The 23,781-nt window shown below is 47.0% G+C and overlaps 1 protein-coding gene across 1 annotated transcript in view; it reads left to right on the top strand.

Annotated features, from left to right (window-relative positions):
- The window catches only part of ACACA (acetyl-CoA carboxylase alpha), a 93,259-nt gene that overhangs the window by 44,741 nt on the left and 24,737 nt on the right, over positions 1–23,781 (top strand). The window contains exons 35-45 of the mRNA XM_085078544.1: positions 242–286; positions 2,939–2,980; positions 3,351–3,566; positions 4,014–4,169; positions 5,837–6,040; positions 8,336–8,491; positions 9,017–9,163; positions 16,272–16,541; positions 16,992–17,089; positions 17,586–17,706; positions 18,143–18,253. Of these exons, the coding sequence (XP_084934670.1) occupies positions 242–286; positions 2,939–2,980; positions 3,351–3,566; positions 4,014–4,169; positions 5,837–6,040; positions 8,336–8,491; positions 9,017–9,163; positions 16,272–16,541; positions 16,992–17,089; positions 17,586–17,706; positions 18,143–18,253 (1,566 nt within the window). The remainder of the gene's footprint in view (positions 1–241; positions 287–2,938; positions 2,981–3,350; positions 3,567–4,013; positions 4,170–5,836; positions 6,041–8,335; positions 8,492–9,016; positions 9,164–16,271; positions 16,542–16,991; positions 17,090–17,585; positions 17,707–18,142; positions 18,254–23,781) is intronic.

Below are 23,781 nucleotides of genomic sequence, written 5' to 3'. Positions count from 1 at the left end.
ATACCATTGGCATCTGACATGTTTTTTTCCCCAAATTAAATGCTGTATTGACTGTATTTAGTTCTCCACTGTTCTTGTCCTCTGAAACTCGAGAGGGTTTTCATGAATTCGCTTAAGAAAATTAATTTACAATTGTAAACAATCTTGACACCTCTTGTATTCTTGAATTAATTAATTTTTAATTTTAATCCTAATTGCTAGCTGTCTTCTGCTTTTTTTTCTTCCTATGTTTGTTTGTAAGGACTTCAGGAAACAGGTCAACTATGAGGTGGATCAGAGATTCCATGTAAGTAAAAAGCTGGAACACTGTGGCATTCCTGACGTGAGGCCAGGAGACACATGAGGGGCTCTGGGCTTCTCCTTTGGATCTCAGGCAGGCATTTAATGCCCACACTGGTGTCAAAGTGAAGTGCTGAAGTGTTTTATTTTAACATCTGGCTGCAAACCCAGGCTGGGCCCATGGCATTCAGAGGGGCCACTGAGGTTCTGAGTCTCTCTCGTTACCTGGCTGAGCTCAGGAAGCCACACTGATAAAGATTTCCATGTGTTTCAGTGTTGTCTTCTGTTCTAAAATGCAATTATCAATGAAGTCTTTGTGTTTCTTATGTAGTGTGGTGGTTTCTTTCAGCTTCTTACTGATTTTAAAGTACTTAGAGCAGTCACTGAGGGGACTTGCTAAATTTTGCAGAGTGTTTTTGTGATGTGGAAAATGTTTGATGCTCTTACTGCTGAGAATTACTTCTTTCCCCAAGGCTTGGGTATCAGAGTGGGCTCATTTAGGTGGCAGTGTAAGGCATAAACCAGATTTTTATCTCTTGGGTATCTGCTTTTCAACTCTGGAAGTTATTAGGAGCCTTGAAAGGGCACAAAATTCATCCTGTGCTCAACACAATGGGTTTAGGAAGCTTTATGAAGGGAAAACTAGTTTATAAATCAACAAAAATAGTGTTTGAACCAAAGTGGGAGTCACCAGATGGGAATTGTTGCCCAGATGTGGTACAGATGTGTCAGTCAATGGCTTAGCAAGCTGGACTCTGTGGAGACTTTTTTGGCATCTTAGGAAAATCGAGGCTTTAGATTGAAAACAGGAAGTTTCAGAGAACAGAATGGCTGTTGGGGGCATGAAAAATCAGAGTTGCTGAGTGCTGTAGGATGTGTCAGAGGTCAGGAAGGAGGCCTAGAACAGAAGGAAGCATCACCAAGTTCTCCCTGGATCATCAGTGTGTTTTGTGTCATCTGCTCAAAGTTTGTGGGGCACCTCTGGGAGCTGCTGTGTCACTCTTTATTACTGCCTGCTATCCCAGCCCCTTCATTACTGGACCAACTATTAACTTAGCCAGGGCCTGGGCTTGGGTTTGTTTTTGTTTTAATTACAGTCTATATAATTAGTTCCCAGCATGTTGAGGTAATAGAGAGTTGCTCCAGCAAGCTTCCAATTTCCTCATCTCATTAGGTTTTTAACGTGATTATTAGTATAATAATCAACTATGATGATTTCTGGTGTAGCTTTTCGCATTCTGCGGTTTGCAGGGTGTCTTGATTGGCTAATTTAGGCAAATTATTTTGATTGTCTTGATGATGGTTGGTTGATTAGAACACAGCAGGGGTATAATTCTTCTGCCTAGGAAATGGAGCACTCTTTTGGATTTTGGTACCAGAGCACTGAGGATTTTAGTGTGTGTGCACATCTAATTATGGTGTTTGCCCAGCACTCCAGCGAGATGCGTTGGAAGCAATGACATTAGGGATGGAATGAGCATGGAGGTGGTGGGAGAAGCTGGCAGCGTGCAGAGGAGGGCAGGGAGAAGTGAGGAGACATGGAAGAGGTTGTTTCTTAGCTGATGCTCACAGACAATGAGTGTTTTGGGTGAGCCTGAATTTTCAGGCAGCATTTCTCATACCACTGGTTATTTTGAAGGTACCTCAGGCAAACTCAAGTTATTTTGCTCAACTGAGAGTCATCAGGTGAGGTTTGGGGGCTGTTTTACCTAGGAGGGAAGGAAGATGACTAACTAGAATATTACTTTTAGTCCAAAAATCTGTGCTGCTCAGTGGTGGCTCATGCAGTGTCACTGGGGTTATCCATCTTTCACTGATAGTGGAATGTGAGCCAGAAATTCAGTGGCTCCAGGTCAGATTCCTTGTTTTTTGCTTAGTAAGACAGTGCTGGCAGGTTGTGTGTGTCCCTTCAGGTCACCTTCAGCACAGACAGCTGATGTTCTCATGCTGGTGCAAAGCTCTGACCAAAGTTCCTCTGCCCAGTAAAAATGATTCCAGAGGAATGGATGGATTTGCCTGCATGCAGCTGGAGGGACAGGATGCTGTCTAGGCTTTCTCTCCTCCTCTAAGACTTGTATAATATTTCACAAAATTCTCAAGGCCCTCAAGGTTTTATCTGTGCAACAGAAAACCAGAAAAACGGGTATTTGGGGGACTTTTGTAGTATTTTTGCTGTTCCATACAGGAGAATAAAGTTACTTGATTACAACTCCCAGTTTTCCTTGGGGAGAGAGTATTTCTAGCAGTAATGGTATGAAGAAAGCTGTAGAATAATATCGTTGTTCTGTGTACATCTGCATCCCTAACAGTGTTCATATCACTCCAAACATTTCCACAGGAATCTTAATCAGAACTAGAAAAGGTTTCCCACTGCTCTCTGGACACTTCCATGTTGTTGTCTGTTAATAACTGACAATAATAATCTAAAGCCAATCAAGTAGCCTCTGTTGCATTAGTGAGGGCAGATTTAAACTACCTCTGCTGTCTTCTTGAGGGTGACTTGATTTTCCATCTCCTTTGTGATGTTGAAAAAGTAGCTGGGAACAACTTCTGTCACCTCCTGGGCTGTGGTGCTGCCCCAGGAGTGGTCTGAGAGCACTCTGGGGACATCAGTGCTTCCTTTGGGAAGACTAACACTGTCGTTTTTATTTTCAAACAGAGGGAATTCCCAAAGTTCTTCACGTTCCGTGCCCGGGATAAGGTAAGTTGGATATTCTTGGTACTATTCTCCAAGTGTTGGCTTTGTCTTTGTCTTTGTCTTTCTTTCATGCAGCTGTTCCTTGGAAGCAGGGCAGTGATTCACTGCTCAGAATCAGAACAAACCTTCTGGTTTCTGTGGAAAATAGGGTTTTTTTTGAGGGGGTTAATTGGAGAACTTGCTGTCCTGCAATTTGTCTTCTACTCTCAGTACTGCAGCGACGTTAGCACAGCTCCCAGTGACTGCATGAGAAGTTGGGTTGAATTTTTGGGGTTTTAATTATGAAATTTCATAGGGGGTGTTGTGAAGTTCTTACCCTGAAGGTTTCACCTTTCCAATCCCTCTTTCCCCCCACCTTCCCTGTGTCCTGCAGTTCGAGGAGGACAGGATTTACCGGCACCTGGAGCCAGCTCTGGCCTTCCAGCTGGAGCTGAACCGCATGAGGAACTTTGACCTCACTGCCATCCCCTGTGCCAACCACAAAATGCACCTCTACCTGGGGGCAGCCAAGGTGGAGGTGGGCACAGAGGTGACAGACTACAGGTTCTTCGTCAGGGCCATCATAAGGCACTCGGACCTGGTGACCAAGGTGAGTTTGTCCCTTTCTGAGGCAGTGCATGAAACCCTGGGGCATCCTAGGGATCTGCAGGACCCAAAACTGACATTCCCTGGGTGGAGTGCTGGGGGTTGGGCTCTCTCCTTGCTGATGCTGCTCTGCAGAGCCATCTCTTTGAAGTCCTGGTATTCCCCTGCTCCAGGGAGATTTTTCAGGGGCTTGAGAGGACAGTCAGAAATCCTTAGATTTGGAGGCAACAGCAGCTTGGCCTGTCTGGTTTCAGATTTACTCTGACCTGCAGGAGGGCACAAGGCAGCCAGGTGTGGGATCAGGCCCTGGGATGGATCTGTGTCAGGGCTGCACCTCCTGTGACACCAGTGGGTTTTCTCCATCACGTCCTGCTGCAGTTTTCCAACCCTTGCATTCTCGGGCAGTGATCTGTGAGTAACAAGTCAATGATTTGTTGGCAATCTCTGGCAGGAAGCCTCCTTTGAGTACCTGCAAAACGAGGGAGAGCGACTGCTGCTGGAGGCCATGGATGAGCTGGAGGTGGCTTTCAACAACACCAACGTGCGCACTGACTGCAACCACATCTTCCTCAACTTCGTGCCCACTGTCATCATGGACCCCTCCAAGGTGGGAGCTCCTCCAGCTCTGGGCTGCTTGTCTCTCCAGGGCTTCTCTTGTCAGAACTAAAGGGTCTTTTGTTCATGGAATCGTGGAATTATGGAATGGGTTGGATGGAAGGGACCTTAAAGCTCATCCCATTCCAACTTTCCACTGTCCCAGGTTGCTCCAAGCCCTGTCCTGCCTGGCCTTGGACATTCCAGGGATCCAGGGGCAGCCACAGCTTCTCTGAGCCAGGGCTTCCCCACCCTCACAGTCAGGAATTTCTTCCCAATATTCTGTCCAACCCTGCCCTCTGGCAGTTTAAAGCCACTTTATTGTGGAGCTCATCTCCTCTGTGCAAACTGAGGGACAATTGTTAGGAATATGTTGTCTTCAAAACTAAACCTATTTTTTCATAGTGTATTTGAGAGATAAACAGTTTTAATAAGGAAGTAGATGTAAGTGCTCTTCTGTTTGTTGCAAAAGTCCAGATTCCATCCAAATAAAACATGGGATAAATGAGGAGCTTAAAAATAATCTGTAAATTCAGATACAGAAGTGCCTCATTTTCAGTCTCTGATACAAAACCACAGAGATCAACATTATAAATAAATGGACATCAAGCTTTGTAGATACCCAAATGACAGTGTTCAGGCATAAAGAATGTTTGTGCTTAGCAGAATCACCACAAAGCAAGTCCCAAATCCAGGCTGAATTTAGCTGGAAATCAGCATTCAGTTCATGGGTACCCAAAGATGAGAGCTGACCTTTCCTGAGGAGAACACCGAAAGTTTAAAAAGATGAATTGGGTATCAAAAGAACTCTCTCTTGCTTGCTGACTTTTAAATCATGATTAAAAATTGGTGGCTTAAATCGCTTTTGAATGAACCTTCCCTGGCGTGTCCAGAGCTGTTGGTTCCCAGGAAGTTCAGCAGAAGCTGGAATGTTCATCCCTGGAAGTTGGGCTGCCCTCAGATACACACCATGACTTTTCCTTGAGCTGCTTTGCAAAAGAGACTTTTTTTGGGAAAAATCTTTAACCCAGCCTATAAATTGCCTTCTTTTAATATGCGCTTTGCCCGCAGTAGTATTTTATAAAGTTTAATAGAAGAGCAGAAGGCCCAGCTCCAAGTGGTAATTGCTTTGTTGATTTAAAGCTCCGTGCAGGCAGTGAAATGTGATTATTGTGCATACAATAACTGCTTGCCAAGGATTTGGCTTCCCTGGATTCTGCAGTTGCCAGGTGTGAGCGATGCCTGCAGAGGGGAGGTGGGAGAAGGGGAGGCAGAGAGTGTCTGGGGTGGGCTGGTTGGACTTGATCATCTTCAAGGTCTTTTCCAGCCTGATGGTTCTGTGATTCCATGTGCCATGAGGGAGCAGGGATGTGAATCCATCATGTCCCACTGCATCAGTAGTCCCCAGGCTGAGTTCCTGCCTGTCTCAAGGCTTAGGAGAAGGAGGGACAGGTCACCAAGGTGCTTTGACTGCACTGGGCATGAGCTGATGTGTGCTGCTTCTCCATCACCATGCAGCAGTGGCACTGAGAGCACACAGAGGAGCTCATGGATCCAGAGGGAATCCCAGCACAGTTTGGGTTGGGAGGAAGCTTGAAGCCCATCAGATTGCAGCGTGGCTGTGGCAGGGACAGCTCCCCCAGGGCAGTGTGTGCTGAGAGCCCCTGTTGCTGTTTGCAGATCGAGGAGTCGGTGCGCTCCATGGTGATGCGCTACGGCAGTCGCCTCTGGAAGCTCCGAGTGCTGCAGGCTGAGCTGAAGATCAACATCCGCCTGACACCCACAGGAAAGGCAATTCCCATCCGCCTCTTCCTCACCAACGAGTCTGGGTACTACCTGGACATCAGCCTGTACAAGGAGGTGACAGACTCCAGGACAGGACAGGTATGTCCCTACAGATGGGATGAGCAAATTGGGAAGGGGATGGATTTTACCTGATGGAGCTCTTCTGTGGTATTTTCAGGTAATCACAGAATCCCAGAGGGGTTTGGGTTGGAAGGGACCTTAAAGCTCATCCCATTCCAACCCCTGCCATGGACACTTTCCCCCAGCCCAGGTTGCTCCAAGCCCCATAATACATTTTAATGTCATACAAAATCACCATTCGATTTAGCCAAAGGAAGGAGAATGCAAAGATAAACTTGCAGTAGTAGATGTGAAAATGTGATGAATAAAGTCAATCACGTCCTCTGGTTGTTTTGGACGTGCCTTCAGTCATTTGGCTGAATTCTGAGCTGTTTTCCCAGAGAGATTTTCTCGGTGCTAAAAAAAAGTGCTAGAAAAGGAATCACTGCTGGTGCTCATCCTGTAGGCTGTAATAAAAACTACTATTAATTATACATTTCCCTGAGTAGATAGAAAAAAATCTGTGAAGTTGTCCTTTAAATTCTAAAGATATAGGGAATGACCCGGGCAGGATGATGTAAAATTATGGAAGGTGCTTTTATATCATTTTTATGAAGCGTAATGGGCTCTTTTGTAATGGTTGTGGCTGTTGTGGTATTTCTGTTTCTCGTGGTGCAGGAACAGTGTGGTTAACTGAAATACCTACATATGCTAAAATCCATGGAGCATGGGATTCATGGAAAATATTTAAATAGAGAAATGTTTACATCTCCCTCTGTAATCATCTCTCTGCCAAGCAGGAGAAGCAGCAGAATAAATCACTTGGGCACTGTGAATGTAGAGCACAAAGTGCTGAGTCACCTTTTCTCCCCCTTTTTCCATTTAATTTTTGCAGCGAGCTGCTGGCTGTGGAGTCCATCCAGCTCTGAGATCCCAGAGCAGATAGTGTCAGTGTGTTTTACCTCATTCCTGCCTTTGAGGGGAGATGGGGAAAGAAAAGAACATTTTAATAATCTCCAGCAGCTGAGCTTAACCCTTGAGTTGGGTCAGTCGCTTGTGAAGGTCACAAGTGAACTCTGAACTGAGGAGCTTCATTATTTAAAGCTTGGGGAATGGGCTCATGTGTTTGTGTATGGCTTTAGCAACTTTTCCGGTATTAAATCTGATTTATTTTCCAGAATATTAAACCAGGTTCTAGTAAAAAAATATAGTGATATTTTTAGGAAACTTCCCCCTCATGATTTGGGTTGATAGCAGGAGTTCAGATCTGTGGAGTTTTTCCCTGTGTTTTTAAACTTAGAGAAATCTTTTAAAAAGATTCAAATATTACTGATGTGCTGAGCACTTTCATGACTTCTGAAGAAAGGAAAAATGGCTTTGTGGTGAGAGAATGACCCTGCTCTCTTTTTTCTCAGTAGCAATAAATGATGATGCTCTGCACAGACCTCTCCAGTTCCCACAGAGCTGCCGTGGAGCTTTCCAGAGATTTAAGGAGAATTTGGCCCCAAGTGGAGATCCTGACAGATCCCAAGACAAGCATTGTCACAAACACTCATTTCCCTGAACAAATGCTTCTCCCATTAAAGAAGCTGCTTCCCAAATGAATGTTTGTGCAGACCTGAAAAGAGAATAAACTGCTGCTTTTATCTGAAAACAAAAATAGGCTTTACTGAATTTTATCTTTGGTGGAATTCTACAATTATTTCATCTCCAATTAGATAAATTCTGTTAAACACATCCTAATCACGTCCCTCCTGCCTGGTGTGTCCCTGTTAATCAGCATTTGGGCCATTTAAGGCATTTTTATCCCATTTTTATCTCCTCCTGTTTCTCCACTGAAAAGCTTCCCCTCCAAGTCCCAGCTGCTCAGAATATATAGTGCCATGAAGCATGGCAGCTGATAATTCATGTTGCTACTCGGGGAAAATCTTTTAAACTTACAATATCAAAACTTCAAGCCCAATGACATATGCAAGTCTTGACCCGGCTGGCAGGCACAGATCTCACTCCATAAATAGCAGAGTTCTCCTGGCTGCTCCCAGCTCTCTCCATCCATCGGCACAGGCACTGTGTCAGGGGTGCTGCTGGGCACTGGGAAGCCATCTGAGCCTGGGGATTGTGCTGGGGATGTGGCTCTGGGTGCTCTGTGCTCTGCTGGGATGCTGCAGTGAGGCAGGGATGATTCCAAGGTGTCTCCCAAGGGCAGGAATGCATGATGGAGCACGGGCTGTGCCAGCATTCCTGCCTTGCACAGAGCAGGAGCAATCAGGCTGGAGCAGCTCAGTGTACAGAACCCTTGGATTGACCAGGAATTGGCCATGATTTGTCCTGCAGATCATGTTCCAGGCATATGGAGATAAGCAGGGACCACTCCATGGGATGCTGATCAACACCCCCTACGTGACCAAAGACCTGCTGCAGTCCAAGAGGTTCCAGGCACAGACTCTGGGGACATCATATGTCTATGACATTCCTGAGATGTTCAGGCAGGTGAGTGTTTTGGGCTCTTCTTGTTGCTCTTTTTGCCATCCTGATTGTCAGGGGAACAAGGGCCTGGAGTGGCACCCCTGGTGCCCTTATCAGCTATGGGTTGAGTCTGCTTTGAATGGAATTAGGATAAACTGCTGCTGGAGTTTGTTATTAATGGAGTTTCCATTAATAAGTCAAACAGCAGAAGCTGAAATGTGAACCATCTTCCCTTTCTTGTTGTTGTTTCTTTGTTTTCCCACCTCATTATCTGCCTTTCCTAGATGGTGTTTCTCATTTGTTGGGTTCTATCTTGAACAACATCATTCAAATCTCACTTTGGGGGAAACGTTTTCATGATTAAAATTCCAAAGTGTTGTCCACAGAATACTGTCAGCCCCACTGGCAGGAGGGATATTTCAGGGTGTCCTGTTGGGATACTGATTTGGGAATAATCCCAAATTCTGTTGGGAACACCATGCTGGAGTGGATTGAACCAAAATATTTGCAGGTGACGCTCTTAACCAGGATTTCTCTTTCCACCTGCAGTCTCTGATCAAGCTGTGGAATTCCATGAATGACCACGCATTCCTGCCCCCAGCCCCGCTGCCCTCGGACATCCTGACCTACACAGAGCTGGTGCTGGATGACCAGGGCCAGCTGGTAAACATGAACAGACTGCCAGGAGGAAATGAGGCAAGTGCCACTTCTTTTCATGCTGCTTCTCTTTCTCTGTGCCCCAAAAAACGTTGTGCTTTGGGCTGGGTTTGACAATTGTAATGAAAATTTACCAGCCGGGCACAAAATCTATTCATTCAGCCTTTCACAGATGAAATCTCACTCTTGAAAATGAGATTTTTGTTTCATTAAAAATTAATGCCTTCCCTACAATGGGTATTTTAACTTCCGTGGTAAATGATGATTCCATTTCAAACCTGTGCCTATGCTGGTTTTCCTTCATAATTAAAAAATGCTCATTCAGCTGTTCCAGGTAACTGGGGTTTGTATTTGAGCAAAATGTGTTTTACAAGACTAAATAGAAATATTTTCATTTGCTAAAAAAACCCCCAAAACCCCCAACACTCACAGAAAAAACTATTTTATGCTTCCATTTCCCTCCTCTCCATGCACTTTGTACCCAGGTGTGTAGAACATCACTCTCTAGAGTAGGATTTACTCAAGACTTACAACAGTCTGATGGTGGGGATGGTGAAGTGGGGATGGATGAGCTGGAGCAGGAGGAGGCTGTGCTGTCGTGGTGGAATTTTGCTGGGGTGTCTTCAGTAATTTAAATTTGAGCAGTTCCAAGTGATGGTATCATTTATTTTATCTTGGTGTTGTTAAGCCAGCATCAGCCTTTTCCTCAATACACAACTCAAGGTTTGCAAAGGCTCTGTTCAAAACCATCAGGTGTAGTGATGAGAGGAAACAGAGGTTTTCCTCCCTGTTTCCTGCACAGAGTTTGTCAGGGGAAAGTTTGGAATATGTTTGCAAATCACACCTGATGGTGACTGTGGGATCACTGCAGCCTTGTCTTCTGTTGGACTTTAGGAGAAATGTTTTAACTGCTCTAATTAAAGCTGGAATGAGCTATTCCCTGCATTCCTAGTGCCTTGTGCCATCATCTTTCTCTCTTTCCCTGCTCTCATTCAGCCTTTGAGTGGATGGTGGCTGGGGAAATAGCAAAGTCCCTCAGGGACGTCGCTCTGTTCTTGCTGAAATTACAAGCACAGAGCTGCCTGGGCATGAACATGTAGTGTTTACTCTGCCAGTATGAATACAAATAGTCTTATTATAAGAGATTCTGTACCCAAAGACCACCAAAAAAAAATTAGGAGATTTTTTTTAACCCTTGGTTGACTTGGTTGTTCTCAGTCTGTAAAGAATTCACGTGGCTGTTGTGGTGTGTGTAGTGTTGGTGTTTAAATTAATCTGATCTGATGTGATCTATCAAATGTCTTCATGCCCTGAGAGGGTGTAGAGGTTGTGAATTCCCCAAACCTGGGAGTGTCCAAGGCCAGGTTGGACAGGGCTTGGAGCAACCTGGGATAGTGGAAGATGTCCCTGTCTTTGGTGCTGGGTGGGCTTTGAGGTCCTTCCAGCTCCACAGTGGAGTCTGAGCAACAGAGATCCAGAGGCAGGAGCTGATTACAGTGAGCTGGCAGGTGAAATAGGAATTTCCCAGGTAAATGTGAGATTTTTATTATTATTTTTGTTTCTTGATAGCAAAAATTGCTGATTTTCTCAATTCGAAGTCTTGGGCTGCAGTCCCTGCATGTACACAGGGCAGGAGCTCCAGGCTGAGATTCTCTCTGTCCTCATGGAGTTTGCAAGCAGCATTTTGAGCAAAACTGGCTGATTTGTCTGTGTTTTCAGGAAAATGAGGGAAATGTGGGATGTCAAGGCTTTTGCCAATTCAAGAGGTTTTTCTCTGCATACCTCATGACCACTTCCCTCTCCCACCACCCCACTGCAGTAATCAGCTGTTTGCTGTGGTATCAATAAAGAAGCCAAAGAATTAATGGACTGTGAAAATACAAGTTCTCTTTACTCCTGGACAGCTCTGGCTGTTCCAGAGCAGAGGGTCCTGGTCATTGTCACAGCCACAGGAGGAGCTTGGCAGTGCTGCTGGCCCTGCCTGCTCTTGGGGCACAGCCTCATCACCAACAGGGCCTTTTCCCAGCCTCTGACCGTCCAGAGAACCCTTCTTTGCCATTTTGTCACAGAATCCCAGACTGGCTTGGGCTGGAAGGACCTTAAAGCTCATCCCATTCCACCCCTTCTGTGAGCTGTGCAAAAATGGGGAAATCTCTGAAAGAGTCAGGAATTGGGTGAGCACAGAGCAGTCCAGGGGTGGATCCATCACTGCTGAAATCCCTGTGTGGAGACCAGACCTGGAGCACAGTGACACCCCCTTCAAAGCCCAGCCCTTTGTTCCCAAGATTAGCATATTAGCAGAAATCTCAGTGTGAAAAGGTAATTCCCTCAGCCCCTTGCAGAACTCAATATATTCCTTGTCAGTGCTGAGCCGTGCATTCGGATGCTTTTCTATAGCACTTTATGTATTTTGACTACATTTTCCCCTGATCCTCTGGCACCAGGAATGCACCAGCTGCTGATAAGACCCAACTAATCTTCAAGGACAAGGAGAAAGTGATGTAAGGAGGGCCTGCAGCAACACCCCACATCCCCTTCAACCCTCTCCCGGTGCCCATGGAAAATGTGTCATTTTCCCCACTGGCACTAGATGTCACAGTTTTTCCTCCTCAGTAGCACGAGCATCAGAAATAATCCACAATCAGAGTGTTGGCTCCAGCACCTTTCCTGGGTAGCTGGGAAGGCTTGGCCAGGGAAAATTCAGGATGGCAGAGGGCTGCTGGAATGCTGCTGTGGTGGCTTTCCGGATTGCCAGAGGCGGAAAGGTGTAGCTAATGCATTTTATACAAGCACAGCTTAATCGTTGAGCTGCATGTTCTGCTTTGTCACCCCCTGTTCCTGCATTTTATGGCAGGCACAGGGAATTAAAACAGCAACGAGAGCTGCAGCTTTCCTGGAGGGTTTTGAAATCCTCAGATCCAAGCCTTCCAGGAGCAGGGATGGAAGTGATGGTGCAGTTTTTATTCTCTGTTTTCATATAGATGTTTGAACAGGTGTATGTGGATTTTAGGGATACTGTGGACAGGAGAGTTCTTGCCCACAGGAAAGCTCCTGATGAAGGCTGTCTGTTGCTGTCTGTAACGTGTCTTTATCCATCTGTAGTATCAGAAGGAATTTCTCCATGGTAAGGGTGGTCAGGCATTGGCAGAGGCTGCCTAGGGAGGTGGTGGAGTCTCCATCCCTGGAGGTGTCCACAGGGTCACAGGTTGGACTCGATGATCTTGGTGATCTTCTCCAACCCCAATGATGCTGGGATTCTGTGACACCTCTCCCTGAGCACTTGGTCATGTCTCATCCTGGAGCTGTTCCCTCCCATGGCTCAGACAGTGCCAGCTTGGCTGGGCTGTCACCACCACGCTTGGATTGCTGAGGGACACCTTTTCCAGAGCCAAGAAGGAATCCTGGGTTTTGGCACTCCACCCTTGTCAAGGCACAGAGCTGGAATGCCTCTGGCAAACTGTGTGCATCCTGTGCTTTTCCTGGGAGCTGGTTTGTGCTCCAGATAAAAAATCTGAAAGCTCTTTTGGATCTGAAGTTCCAGGCAAGCGATTCAAATGATGAAATGCCAAAATTGCTACATCTGCAGCAAGCAAATACCAACATTCAGGTTTCCAAATCTGGATGTAAATAGATAAAATGAGACCTGGCCTCGAGTCCCCAGGGTGGGATTGTTGGGTGTCTGTGCAGGGCTGGGAGCTGGATCAGTGATCTCTATGGATCCCTTCCAGCTCAGGATACTCCATGATTCTGCTGGCTTTGCTTCTCCAGGAATTACAGAACCTGCCAGAAAGAGCCTGAGAAGCTCCCTGTCCCCAGCAGCAGCTGGCACTGGCACTGGCTCCCCGAGCTGCCGTGTTTCCGGAGGGAGCTGGATCTGCCCCTTCCCCATCCCCTCGGTGCCTGTTGTCAACAGCTCCGGCTGCCACCGGCAGTCAATTTGGAACTGCATCAGTGTGTGTATTACTGTTCCCATCGATAGTGCAATTAATGTTGAAGTCAATTTTGGTGTTAATTTTAGGCCATGATTAGTGTTGACACTGGGTGTCAAACGAGCGGCGTTTACGAGCGCCGGGGAAGCGCCGTTCGTTAGCTCGCCGTTCCGCCGCCTCTTAATGCTTCCATTAAGGCCAAGATGGAGTGGGAGAAGGTGTGTGTAAAATTACACATCTGAAACTTGGGTGTCATCTCCGTGTGCTGTGCAGTTCTGCAGGGCTGGGGCCGTTCAGGGAGCAAATGACAGCTGAGCACTGAATCCTAATCACAGTTTGGAGCATCAGAAATAATGATCACTTCTGATCGGGGCTTGTGAATAATTCATCCCCTTTGATTTTCACGTGCTGCCCACTGATACTTTTCAAACCAAATGTGTTCCTACAGGAGAATAATGGTCCCACTTCTTATGGAAATACCAGGGCACAAATCATTTTGCCAACATAAAAACAGTTAAATAAGACGGTTCCTGCTTTTATTTTTTCCTCCGCCTCTTCTTCACTCCTGGGTGTGCTGGGAATGGAGCTGTGGCAGGAGCAGCACTTCCAAACTGTGCTGCCTCTTGACAAGAGCCTGTTCCTTAGCCAGGGCTGCTCACCATCACCCAGTGCTCTTAGGTGATTAGCTCTACCTGGCTAATTAACCTGGCAACTCTGCAGTTTTTGGCGTGCTGCTGTTAACTTAAAAGTCTCATTATTCCTTTTTTTTTTTTTTCTGAAATATAAAGCCATCCTCCACTGCCCATAAATTTCAGCTGAATTTAGCAAATTCATAGCAAAACCAAAATCCTTAGTTGTGCAGATCCCCGTAGTTTTTATTACTGGATAAATGGCACAAAACACACCCAAGTTAATAGTGGTGCACTTGAATTTTTCTTTTCTTAAACTGCATAGAGTTGCTCTGTATTTATCAGCTGTAAACTGTTTTCAGGAGTTTGGTTTGTGCCTTGGCTGGATTGTTTTCTCTTCCACTGGTGAGCACTGGTAAAAGGGACTTTATTGGTGTAGAGCACAAGATCTTGGGTTTGGGAATTATTCCAGCAGTTCTGTTAAAATCTGGATTTTCTAAATAAGAAATGCCTTCAATTGGCCTGTTTCCTGTGCTGTCAAAAATCATCCAGCTGATGAAAGTGAGGGAAATCTCTTCCATCTTGGTGGGTGGGATGGACTGTGGACCAGCCTTTGGCTCTGGCTGATGGGGTCAGTGTGGCTGCAAGGAAATGACCATTTAAGCAAAAACCTGTCCATTAGTGGTAATTCTGTGCTATTTTGGAAGAAGTTTATGGTGTATTTTAAAGAGAATGTTCCTCTATTTCCCTGTGGGTTTCTGTCAGTGACTACAGCTGGTTTTGAGGTGATGTCAGAAAGATTTGGGAAGTGCCCACTAAAGGATTTTAGTTATGGAAAAAATAAATTCTTTAAATTATGGTAAAGAGCTGAGCTGCAGTCAGTGCTGGGGTGCAGATGGGCATCCCTGCATCCCTGATTTCCTAGAGGCTAATCTTGGAGCCTTTAACTTTGGATTTGCAGACTTTTTAATCTGTTGTTTCTAATCACAAACTTGCCACAGTTGAGAGTGAGAACAGAGGCTCAAAATCCAGCCTCTGGCATTGCTTTTCCTCCAGCAATCAAGTCAGAAGGACAAAATTGACTTTTTTTTTTTCTCCATAATTCTTCCTTTGTCTGCTCTGAAAGTCCAAGAGCAAACATCCAAGGAATGCCTCTGGCTGTGTTTGGGATCAGTCAGGTTCCTCTCCCAGCCTCTGGACTGGTTGTCTCTGCCAGACCAGCACCTTCATCCACTTGCTCTATTGCAACATTTCCCCTTTCATTTGGTACCAATCCTGGTATTTTAGCAAAACATCCTGCTGACTTTTAAGAATATTTGCTCCCTTCTTTGAAGCTGCTGCAGCATCTCTCTGTTCCAAGCCCTGCAGTTGGATGCTGAGTTGGAACTGTAAATCTGCAAATGTTCAGAGGCAAACAAATTATTCCCTCTCACTGTTTCAGAGTAGGAGTGGAGGAATCCAAGGAGAAGGTGAACTGAAACACTCTGTTAACTTGCAATCTCAGCTCTTGGAAGGGGAGGTATAAGGAAGGATCTGCCGGGAGCTGGCTGTAATATTTTTGGATTGCTGCCTGCTTTACTTCCAATGACCCTTTGATTAATTCCTCTGCCTCTTTATTTTTTTTAATGAGCCTATTATGGCATATCTTATTGCAGACGCCGATTGGATCTGGGCTGTGTATTGTGCCATTTGGATGTGGATTAAATGGCACAGATCTATCTGCTGCTTCTCCCTCCTCCCCTCCCGCCTTAGTTCATCATGTTCAGAATTCTGAGGCTCCACAATGAGAGCCTCAGCCCTCCTGATTGCAGAGGATGTGCAATCGGCTTGAGGAATGTGTACTCAGAGCTTATGATCCTTGGGCAAGCGGGGACTGCGTGATGCATGTGGCTTTCAAGGGATGCTGCTCTTCCCATCTGTTAATGGCATTGCGGGCTGGCCGGCTGAGGGATGGGGCAGGCAGGGGACAGGAGCTGCTGATCCTCCAGGAGATGGGCCAGGAGAGATCTTCTCCTGATTTCTGAAAAGAAAAAATATGTGGCAAAAAGCGTTGCTTCGCCAGGCAGGTTTGGGAAGGAGCTGCTGTAAAACTGGGGGAGGAAAAAAGGGAAGAGACATCAAAATGAAAGGAAGGACAGGGGGAAATTGGAGATGGTAATGAAATAAAAAGATTGTTAAAATGAGGGTTGGGTGAGGGTGATGAGGCTGTGGGGTGATAGCTAGGAAGCCTGAATCACCCTGGGAGCACAGGGAATACACAGCTCCCTGTGGAAATGATGTTGGCACAAAGTGTTGGACGTGGGATAAATCTGTTAATGGGGAGAGGGAGAGCCAGAGTGAATGTCCTGGGTGGGATGAGAGCAGTGCAGAATGTGCTCCAAGGAATGTGGGGAGGATTGAGTGCTTCCAGCTGTGCTCTGCTCTGGCAGAGCTGCTGTTATCCAGGTTCCCAAGGGAAATATGCCAAGTCCAAGAGAATCCAAGAGACCATTTCTTCAAATAAGAGGAATGCTCCCTGTGTGATTCCTGTCCCTCACTCCTTGAAGACACAACGTTTATTTGTTGCTGTTCTCTGCTCCTGGGCTGCAGATCGGGATGGTGGCCTGGAAGATGACTCTGAAGACACCTGAGTATCCAGAGGGCCGTGACATCATCGTCATTGGCAATGACATCACCTACAAAATCGGCTCCTTTGGGCCCCAGGAGGACGTGGTGTTCATGAGGGCATCAGAGCTGGCCAGGGCTCAGGGCATTCCCCGGATCTACGTGGCTGCCAACAGCGGGGCCAGGATTGGCTTGGCTGAGGAGATCAGACACATGTTCCACGTGGCTTGGGAGGACCCTGACAACCCTTACAAGGTGAGGGGCACAGGAGGTGGGGGGAACTCTGCAACAGCCCACAAGTCTTATTTGGACACCACCTATTCTAGTAGAGGTGAGGGTAAACATTTGCCAGGCTGTCATGTCCAAAGTTCTCCTTGGTATTGGATCTGGAATACTGGAAGTGTTCAAGGCTAATCTGGATGGGGCTTGGGGCAACCTGGTCCTTTCTAACCCAAACCATTCCAGGATATGATTTTATGTTCTCCTAGATTGTCATCCAGAGGAGTTAGTGCTAAATATTGCACCATTCCCAGCTTTCACTGGCCTCAGCTGCATCTCCAGTGCTGAGAGAATGTTCTTACCACTCTGTGGAATTAAATTCTGCCTCTGTGAAAGTTCCTTTTTGGAAGTGGTTACTGGGGTTCAGGAGGGACTGCAAATGGGATTGAGATGTTTTTCCAATGGATGAACTGTTTTTCCCTGCAGGGATACAAATATTTGTACCTGACCCCTCAAGACTATAAGAAAGTCAGCGCCCTGAACTCCGTTCACTGTGAGCATGTGGAGGAAAATGGAGAATCCAGGTAGGAATGAAAGGCTTTGTGTTCATCCTTGGGTGATGCATGGCATGTCCTTGTCCTCAGCTGGTGGGAAAGCTGGGGGCCAGCTGAGAGCAGTGGGTGAGGAGGGTCTGGGCAGGGGATGGAGGCATGGAAGAAAGAAATGAAGAAAAGGCAAGAGCCTCGTGGTAATCCTTGTTCTTTCCCTTTTCCCCTTTGTCTGCATTCCCTTCCTTCCTTGCCCTTTTCCCTATAATCAGCCTGCTCCTCACGTCCTGTGGGAATGACAGGACACTTTTCCCAGGCATTGCTCTCCCTTGGCACTTCCCTTGCAGTGCTGCTCCTGTGGGAGCATTCCTTGGTGCTGCAGGATGAGCCCTGCTCAGCTCCTGCCCAGCCTTTATGCACATTTCTCCTTGGAACCTTAATGATATTTAGTCACTTTTCATTTTCTTCGTAGCAAACTGATTCAGCAAATCACTGGACCTTGTGACTCAAAGGCTGTGTGTGTCTCCCTCAGGTACAAGATAACAGATATTATCGGGAAGGACGACGGGCTTGGAGTAGAGAACCTCAGAGGATCTGGCATGATTGCTGGAGAATCATCTTTAGCCTATGATAGTGTTATCACCATCAGCTTGGTAATCCCCCACTGCTTTCTATTCTTCAAATGTATTGTCTGTTTCAGCTAAAAATCCTGTGATGATATCCCAAACATTCATCTGGGATCAGCCTTCTGGCTGATGGAAATGGGCTCCTGGAGGCTTTGAGCAATGCTCCTGGCACCAGTGCAGGGCTGGGTCCCTTCCACACTCAATTTAAAACACTTGGCCTCATATTTGCTCAGTTTGAAAGTTGCTGCTTCTCTTTTTTTTTTTTTTTAATAAAATACATTTATGTTCAGATCCTGTGTTTTACAAAATAACAGATTCTGGAATTTTCCAGTGAGAGTAGATTTTATGGCCTTGTACTACAAACACACCTAGTTTTATCTCAGTGTTTGAATCAATAGGCTGGGGCTGTGTGGAAAGACAGAAATCAATGGTTTTTTCCTCTTTCCTTTTCCTTTTTTCCCAGGTCACATGTCGGGCAATTGGGATTGGAGCTTACATTGTCCGGCTGGGCCAGAGAACCATCCAGGTGGAGAATTCCCACATCATCCTCACTGGCTGTGGGGCTCTCAACAAGGTAAGTCCTCACATTTCAGTCCTCATCAGGGCTCTGTGGTTGGAGCTGGGGTTTGTTGTGGAATCCTGGAATGGTTTGGGTTGGAAGGACATTGAAGGGCCTGAGTGGGAGCCAGGGGAAGGAGCAAAAGCAGTTTTTTTGTGTGTGTGGATTAAATACCAGGAGTGGAGAAGCCCAGGCTGTGTCTTCTACCCACTGAGTCCTGGGAGAGGAAACAGGGCTCTTCTCAGGGTCTGCAAATCTGTGTTCCAAAATACATGGGCCAGAATCACCTGAACTTCCAGCCATCCAGCACTGTGTTGGTTCTGGGGAACACTGGGGAGCCTGGATGGTGATTTTCCAGGCTGGGAACGAGATTTCCTGCTGGAAATCTCAGCTGTGGGGACAGGAGGAATAGCAGGGGCTGTTACAAAGAAAACTTACAGCTTCACTGCTGAAGTGCCTCTTTTTTCCCCCCACTCCAGAGGCAGATTTTGTCCCTTGCTCCCCAAGCCCATTAATCCCACAGCCCCCAGCTCCTTGCCTGGTGCAGACAGAGCTCCCAGCCCACTCTGCTCCCATCCCTGTCCCCAGGGCTTTGTTTCCCTGCAGTTGGGGCTGTGTGCTGTGAGTGCCCTTCCCCATCGAGCAGCTTTGTTCTCAGGCACTCTCAGCACCTGGGGTGCCTGTGCTCCATGGCAAGCTGTGTTTCCAGGAGTGCCTGCCTGACAATGGGAGATAAAGGAAAACAGGCTCTTGTTGAATTATTCCCCTGAATAAAGGGGGCTCTGCAGAAAATGAAGCATTGATCCTATCAACTCGAGGCTGCAGCACCCTCAGTTAGATCTCTTACACACATCACACACACCTGCATCAATGGGAGGAAAAGAGGCATTTGAAGATCTAGCCTTCAAAAAGAAATGGAGCCAGTTTAGTGCTTGCTGAAGTGCAGTGAGTTGCCTGGTTCCAGCTGTCACTTGCTGGGGCTTGGGGCCCTGCAGAGTTTCCCAGATGGCAGAGCCAGGCTGTTCAGCTCTCCCCCTCTTCCCAGCTTTAGCTGCACTCCCTGCCTGTGGAGCCAGTGCTTGTTTACACAGGACTGGATTCATCTCACTACATTTAGGCACTTAAAAATTAAGGGTGTGGACTAAGTGAAGCACCTGACATCTGTCAGCAGGCACAGGCAGAAGGAGCTGCGTCCTGAGGGGGGATTTATCCCATCCTAAGAATTTCAGTGGGCTGAGTAGTCCTGTGTGTTCTTTTCCCTGCTCCGTTGGGATGTTTGTGTGTTTGTGTCAGCTCTGAAGCTCTGCCTGCCTAAAGGTGAGGGAGGGACCTGTTGCATCCTATCCAGCTTTCCCAGCAAATCCCAGCAATGTTTTCCTGCCCTGGAATAGTCCTGGCAGTCCCCACTCACTCCTGGCTGTGTGTGATGTGTCTGCTGCTTCATAGGATCCTCATTTTGCAGTCCCTGCAGTTCTCCTCAGGGTTTCTTGAAGGGATCCAGCTGCACTTGTGTCCCAGAAGTGTGTTTGAAGTAGGGAACTGGTGTCCAGGGCTGGCCTGGAATGCCCAAGCTCAGCCTGACTGATCCTCTGGAGGATGTGAGCTGCTGATCCTTTGGCATCCTGCTGCCATGGAGTCTGGGTTGGCTTCAGGCTTGCCCTGTGTCCCTGAGCACTGCTGAACACTTGTCCCTGGGGTTTAGAAAGCCAGTTGGAATTTTTGGGTGCCAGAGGTCAGGTCACTGCCAGCCAGGGGCCAGTTGTGCAAAGTGTCCCCTTGCAGGAATGCAGAGGCTGTTTGGGTGTGGAGCATGATGTGTTCCTGATCCTTCCCAGGAATGAGATTCCAGAAGGGGAAACTGAAACCTGCCTAGCTTTTCTGTGTGGAGTGAGTGAATCGTGGTGCTGCTCATTCCCTTGAGGAGGTGGGGAGTCAGGGCTGGCAGGGGCTTGAGGAGACATCATGGCTGAAGAAAAGAGGAATAAATGGAAACTGCTACCTTTAGCTTTTCCCAGTTAGGTGTCGGAGATCTGGGACAATTTTTCCATTGCTGACTTTTACATATCTGTGTTCCTAGAGGACAAAGCTGACACTTCTTGTGTCTGCAAACACATCTTCAAAATGTCTCCTCTCTGCCAGCAGAATGTGCAGCACAAAACTGTTTCTTCAGCAACTGGGCTTTCAGAGAGCAGGCAAGGTTTTCTGGGAAGTTGTTTAATTTTTTTTTTTTCCCTGTGAAATGTTGGATTCTTTCTAATTTACATGGGGAGCAGAGGAGGGACTGTGACAGGCATTCTGTGCCGCCAGAGCTGTTGCTGGTCTTGTTCATTATCATTATGTAGGAGCAGCCTGAGGGTTTAGGTGTAGAGGGAAAGGTCCAGCTGCCAGAGCCAGAGGGTGACCTGTGACTCGTGAAGAGCTCAAGGTCAGTGTGGTTTGGAGCTGCAGTTGGGTTCTGGGCTGGCATCTCAATGCCTGTCCTTGTGTTGTGAGCACATCCTGGGGAGACACCCAGGCTAAAGGATTCTCCAGCCCCATTCCCTGGCAGGGCTATGCAGTATTTCCTGTGCTGCTGATGAAGCTGTCTTTGTTTGTCCTGTGGCCCCACAAGCCCGGGAAGGAGCTGGCAAGGGTGTTCTGCTCCATCACAGTGGGGCAGTGGTGGCACAGGGGACACAGGGCTGTGTTTCTGCTGGGCCCTTTTGTCTCCCCAGTGCATTTCAGCAGGGGGTGGAGAGGTGCAAATGCCATTTCCTTGCTCTGGGGGAGCTTGTGCCTCGCCTGTGCCGAGCCCGCTGACCCCCCTGCAAATTGAAATAATGATAATGCGCGTCTCCTGACTGCATCAAAGTATCAGCACATCAAAAGCCAGGAGGCATGAAATGCAAATGATAAAGTGAAAGCAGATGGATTGTGCATGATCGCCTGATGCCCAATGAATTTTAAAAGATGCTGGTTCACATGGGGAGAGGGGCTGAAATAAACACGTTATCCCTGCAATTTTTTTCTCTTTTTTTCCCCTTTTTTTTTTCTTTTTTTTTTGTTCTTGCTGCTCACTCCTGACAATATTTTTTCACACTTCAGCGAGCAGCCACTCCATCTCCCTCCCTCCCTTCCCTCTCTTTCTCTCCCTCTCTCTCTGTCGCTGTCTCTACCTCACACACGTCTCGGGTCATGTCGCCGCAGCTCCGGTGGAAATAATAAGATATAAACCACGAGGTTGTTATTTGCATAGAAATAGCATGGAGCCCCAGGCAGCATGGGAGAAGGACACAGAGATCATTTGTCTAAAATTTTAATGAAAACTTTTGCTGAGGCAGAGATTTTTTTTTTGTATTATTTTTTTAACTTTCCCTGCCTCCCCCTTTTTCCACCCCCAAACCTTCCTCCTCCTCCCTCACTCCCTTCCCTCGTCATAACCTGAGCAAGGGGTGATTTCAGATGTGACATGCTGTGCTCTGCACCAACACCTTCATTTCCATGGCTTTTCTTTTTAATGGCAGTAAGACCAGAGAGCCCAGCATTCCCAATTCCTGCATTGCTTGTGTGCTTCAAGCTTCCAGGGCTACATTCCATTTTAGTCCTCCCAAGGATGTTCCAGATTCTGCTGCTGACCTATTTTTAATAAGTTTGCTCCTCCTTGTCTTTTGTGTTTAAAAGAAATCCCGTCTTGGAGACTGTTGTGTTAATGGAAACAAATAGTGGCTTTCAGTCACATTTTCCCTGCAGATACACATTCTAGGCTTTTCCTAAGGGAAGCCAGGTTTAGCTGAGACTTTCAGGAATTGCTACAAGCAGGTTTCCCATCAGTTTGTTAGGTAGGTGTTCAGCCAGGCTCTCAAGCAGTTCATTTTGTGATGGTGATGAAGAGCTGCCCCAAAGCCCTCGTCCCTTCTGGAGGTGATGTAATTCTGACCAACACTGGTTAGTGTCCTCTTCCCCCTTTTGAGCTTTATTTTCCCCCAACCCCTTCAGTCTTGACTTGCCTGAATCATCAGGTCCTCACCCTGTGCACCCCATGGTTTGCCCAGAGCATCCAAGAGTACCAGGGGTGAGCTGGACAAATCCCACCTGCCAGGAGTCTGCGTAGGGAAGGTGAAGAGTCAGGAACTAAACCACAAAATATCCAAGGCATAATTCTCCACTTTGGGCTTCATTTCCCAGCCTGCAACCACCCACCTGCCTGGTCGTGGGGTGACAATTTTGACCAGAATAGGTAAAAACAAAAAGTGTTGTTTGGTCTTGTTGGATTTCTTTGCATGAGGCCAGAAGAGAATATCTTTATATTTGTAACTCAGTCATAAATTGTGCTGCAGAACTTTGTGGATGCTCTGGGATTCACGTAACAGGGTGAGAGAACAGGGCAGGGCTGCTCTGGGGGCTCTGAGAGGTGTCTGGGCAGCTCTGGGGCTCCCTGGAGGAGCTCAGTGAGGAACAGGACGCTCACCCAGGCTGGGGAGGGATTGCCAACAGTAATGTTTACCCTTCAATTTCACAGTCTGCAAAAATAAATAAAAGCCCTGTGAGACTGATGCTGTTTGGGGTTTGTACTGTGGAGAGCTCTTTTTTTCCTTTTTTTTGAGATTCAAGGCAGGGATAGCTCAGTATCTGCTCAAGATGACTCCAGTCTTGGGATTAGATCAAAGCAATCATGTGAGAGCAATCATGTGAGTTAGAACAGCAAGTGCCAGCCCTGTCATTCAAAGGAGCATTATAATTATTAATGCATGATATGAATCTTTCTGTAGTGGCCCAGCAGGACTATTAGGAAGATCCGTATGGGTGCAGGGTGTTGGAGAATGCTAAGCAAGGAGGGGTGGGAAATGTCAACCAGAACTCAACACTCAGCAGCATCAAGTGTTGGTTCTTCATGTGGAGCTGCCCAAGGTTATCCATCTCACTCTTGGGAAGCTGGAGAGGCTCCTCTGCCCTGCCCTGGTGGTGGTGGCAGTGGCGGTTCTGCAGCTCCCAGAGCTGTCCCAGGGCTGTGGTGCTGCTGGAGGTGTCCCTGGTGGGTCACCGTGGCTCAGACCCAGCAAAGCCAGGCTCATTCCCTTCTTTCCCTGCAGGGAGAGGCTTTGGGTGCTTGGTGGCACTGCTGGTGACACTCAGCTTCTTGCTCTGGGTGGATGCAGGCAGGATGGATTCCTGGGCCTCAGTGCAAATCAACAACCACCACCCTGCATTGCTGCATTTCCCTTTTAATTGCCTTTCTTTAAGTGGTGATATTTGTGTATTGTTCCCATTAGAGACAATTTACGTTCCAGGCATGGCATTATCAGTCCCTTGATGTTTGCTTAGGGAAGAAAATCTAATAGATTTCTGTTGACTTTTTTTATTCTCCCTCCTTCTATCGTTTTTAATACAGATCTTGTTCAGTTTATCTGTGTGGGTGGAGGCTGTGTGTGTTTATTCCTGCTAAAGAGGAGTTTAGCTCGTATTCTGCCTGTCCAAATCTTTTCCCCAGGATTTCCTGGGGATCCTGCAGGGTGTGTTCTGACTGGAGCCTTAACTCTGCTCCCTAATGTTTCACAGAAGCTGAA

This window comes from Lichenostomus cassidix, chromosome 19 (genome assembly GCF_008360975.1).
Source record: "Lichenostomus cassidix isolate B80296 chromosome 19, HeHo_3.0, whole genome shotgun sequence".
Taxonomy (NCBI): domain Eukaryota; kingdom Metazoa; phylum Chordata; class Aves; order Passeriformes; family Meliphagidae; genus Lichenostomus; species Lichenostomus cassidix.
This window is presented reverse-complemented; position numbering and strand designations above follow the sequence as displayed.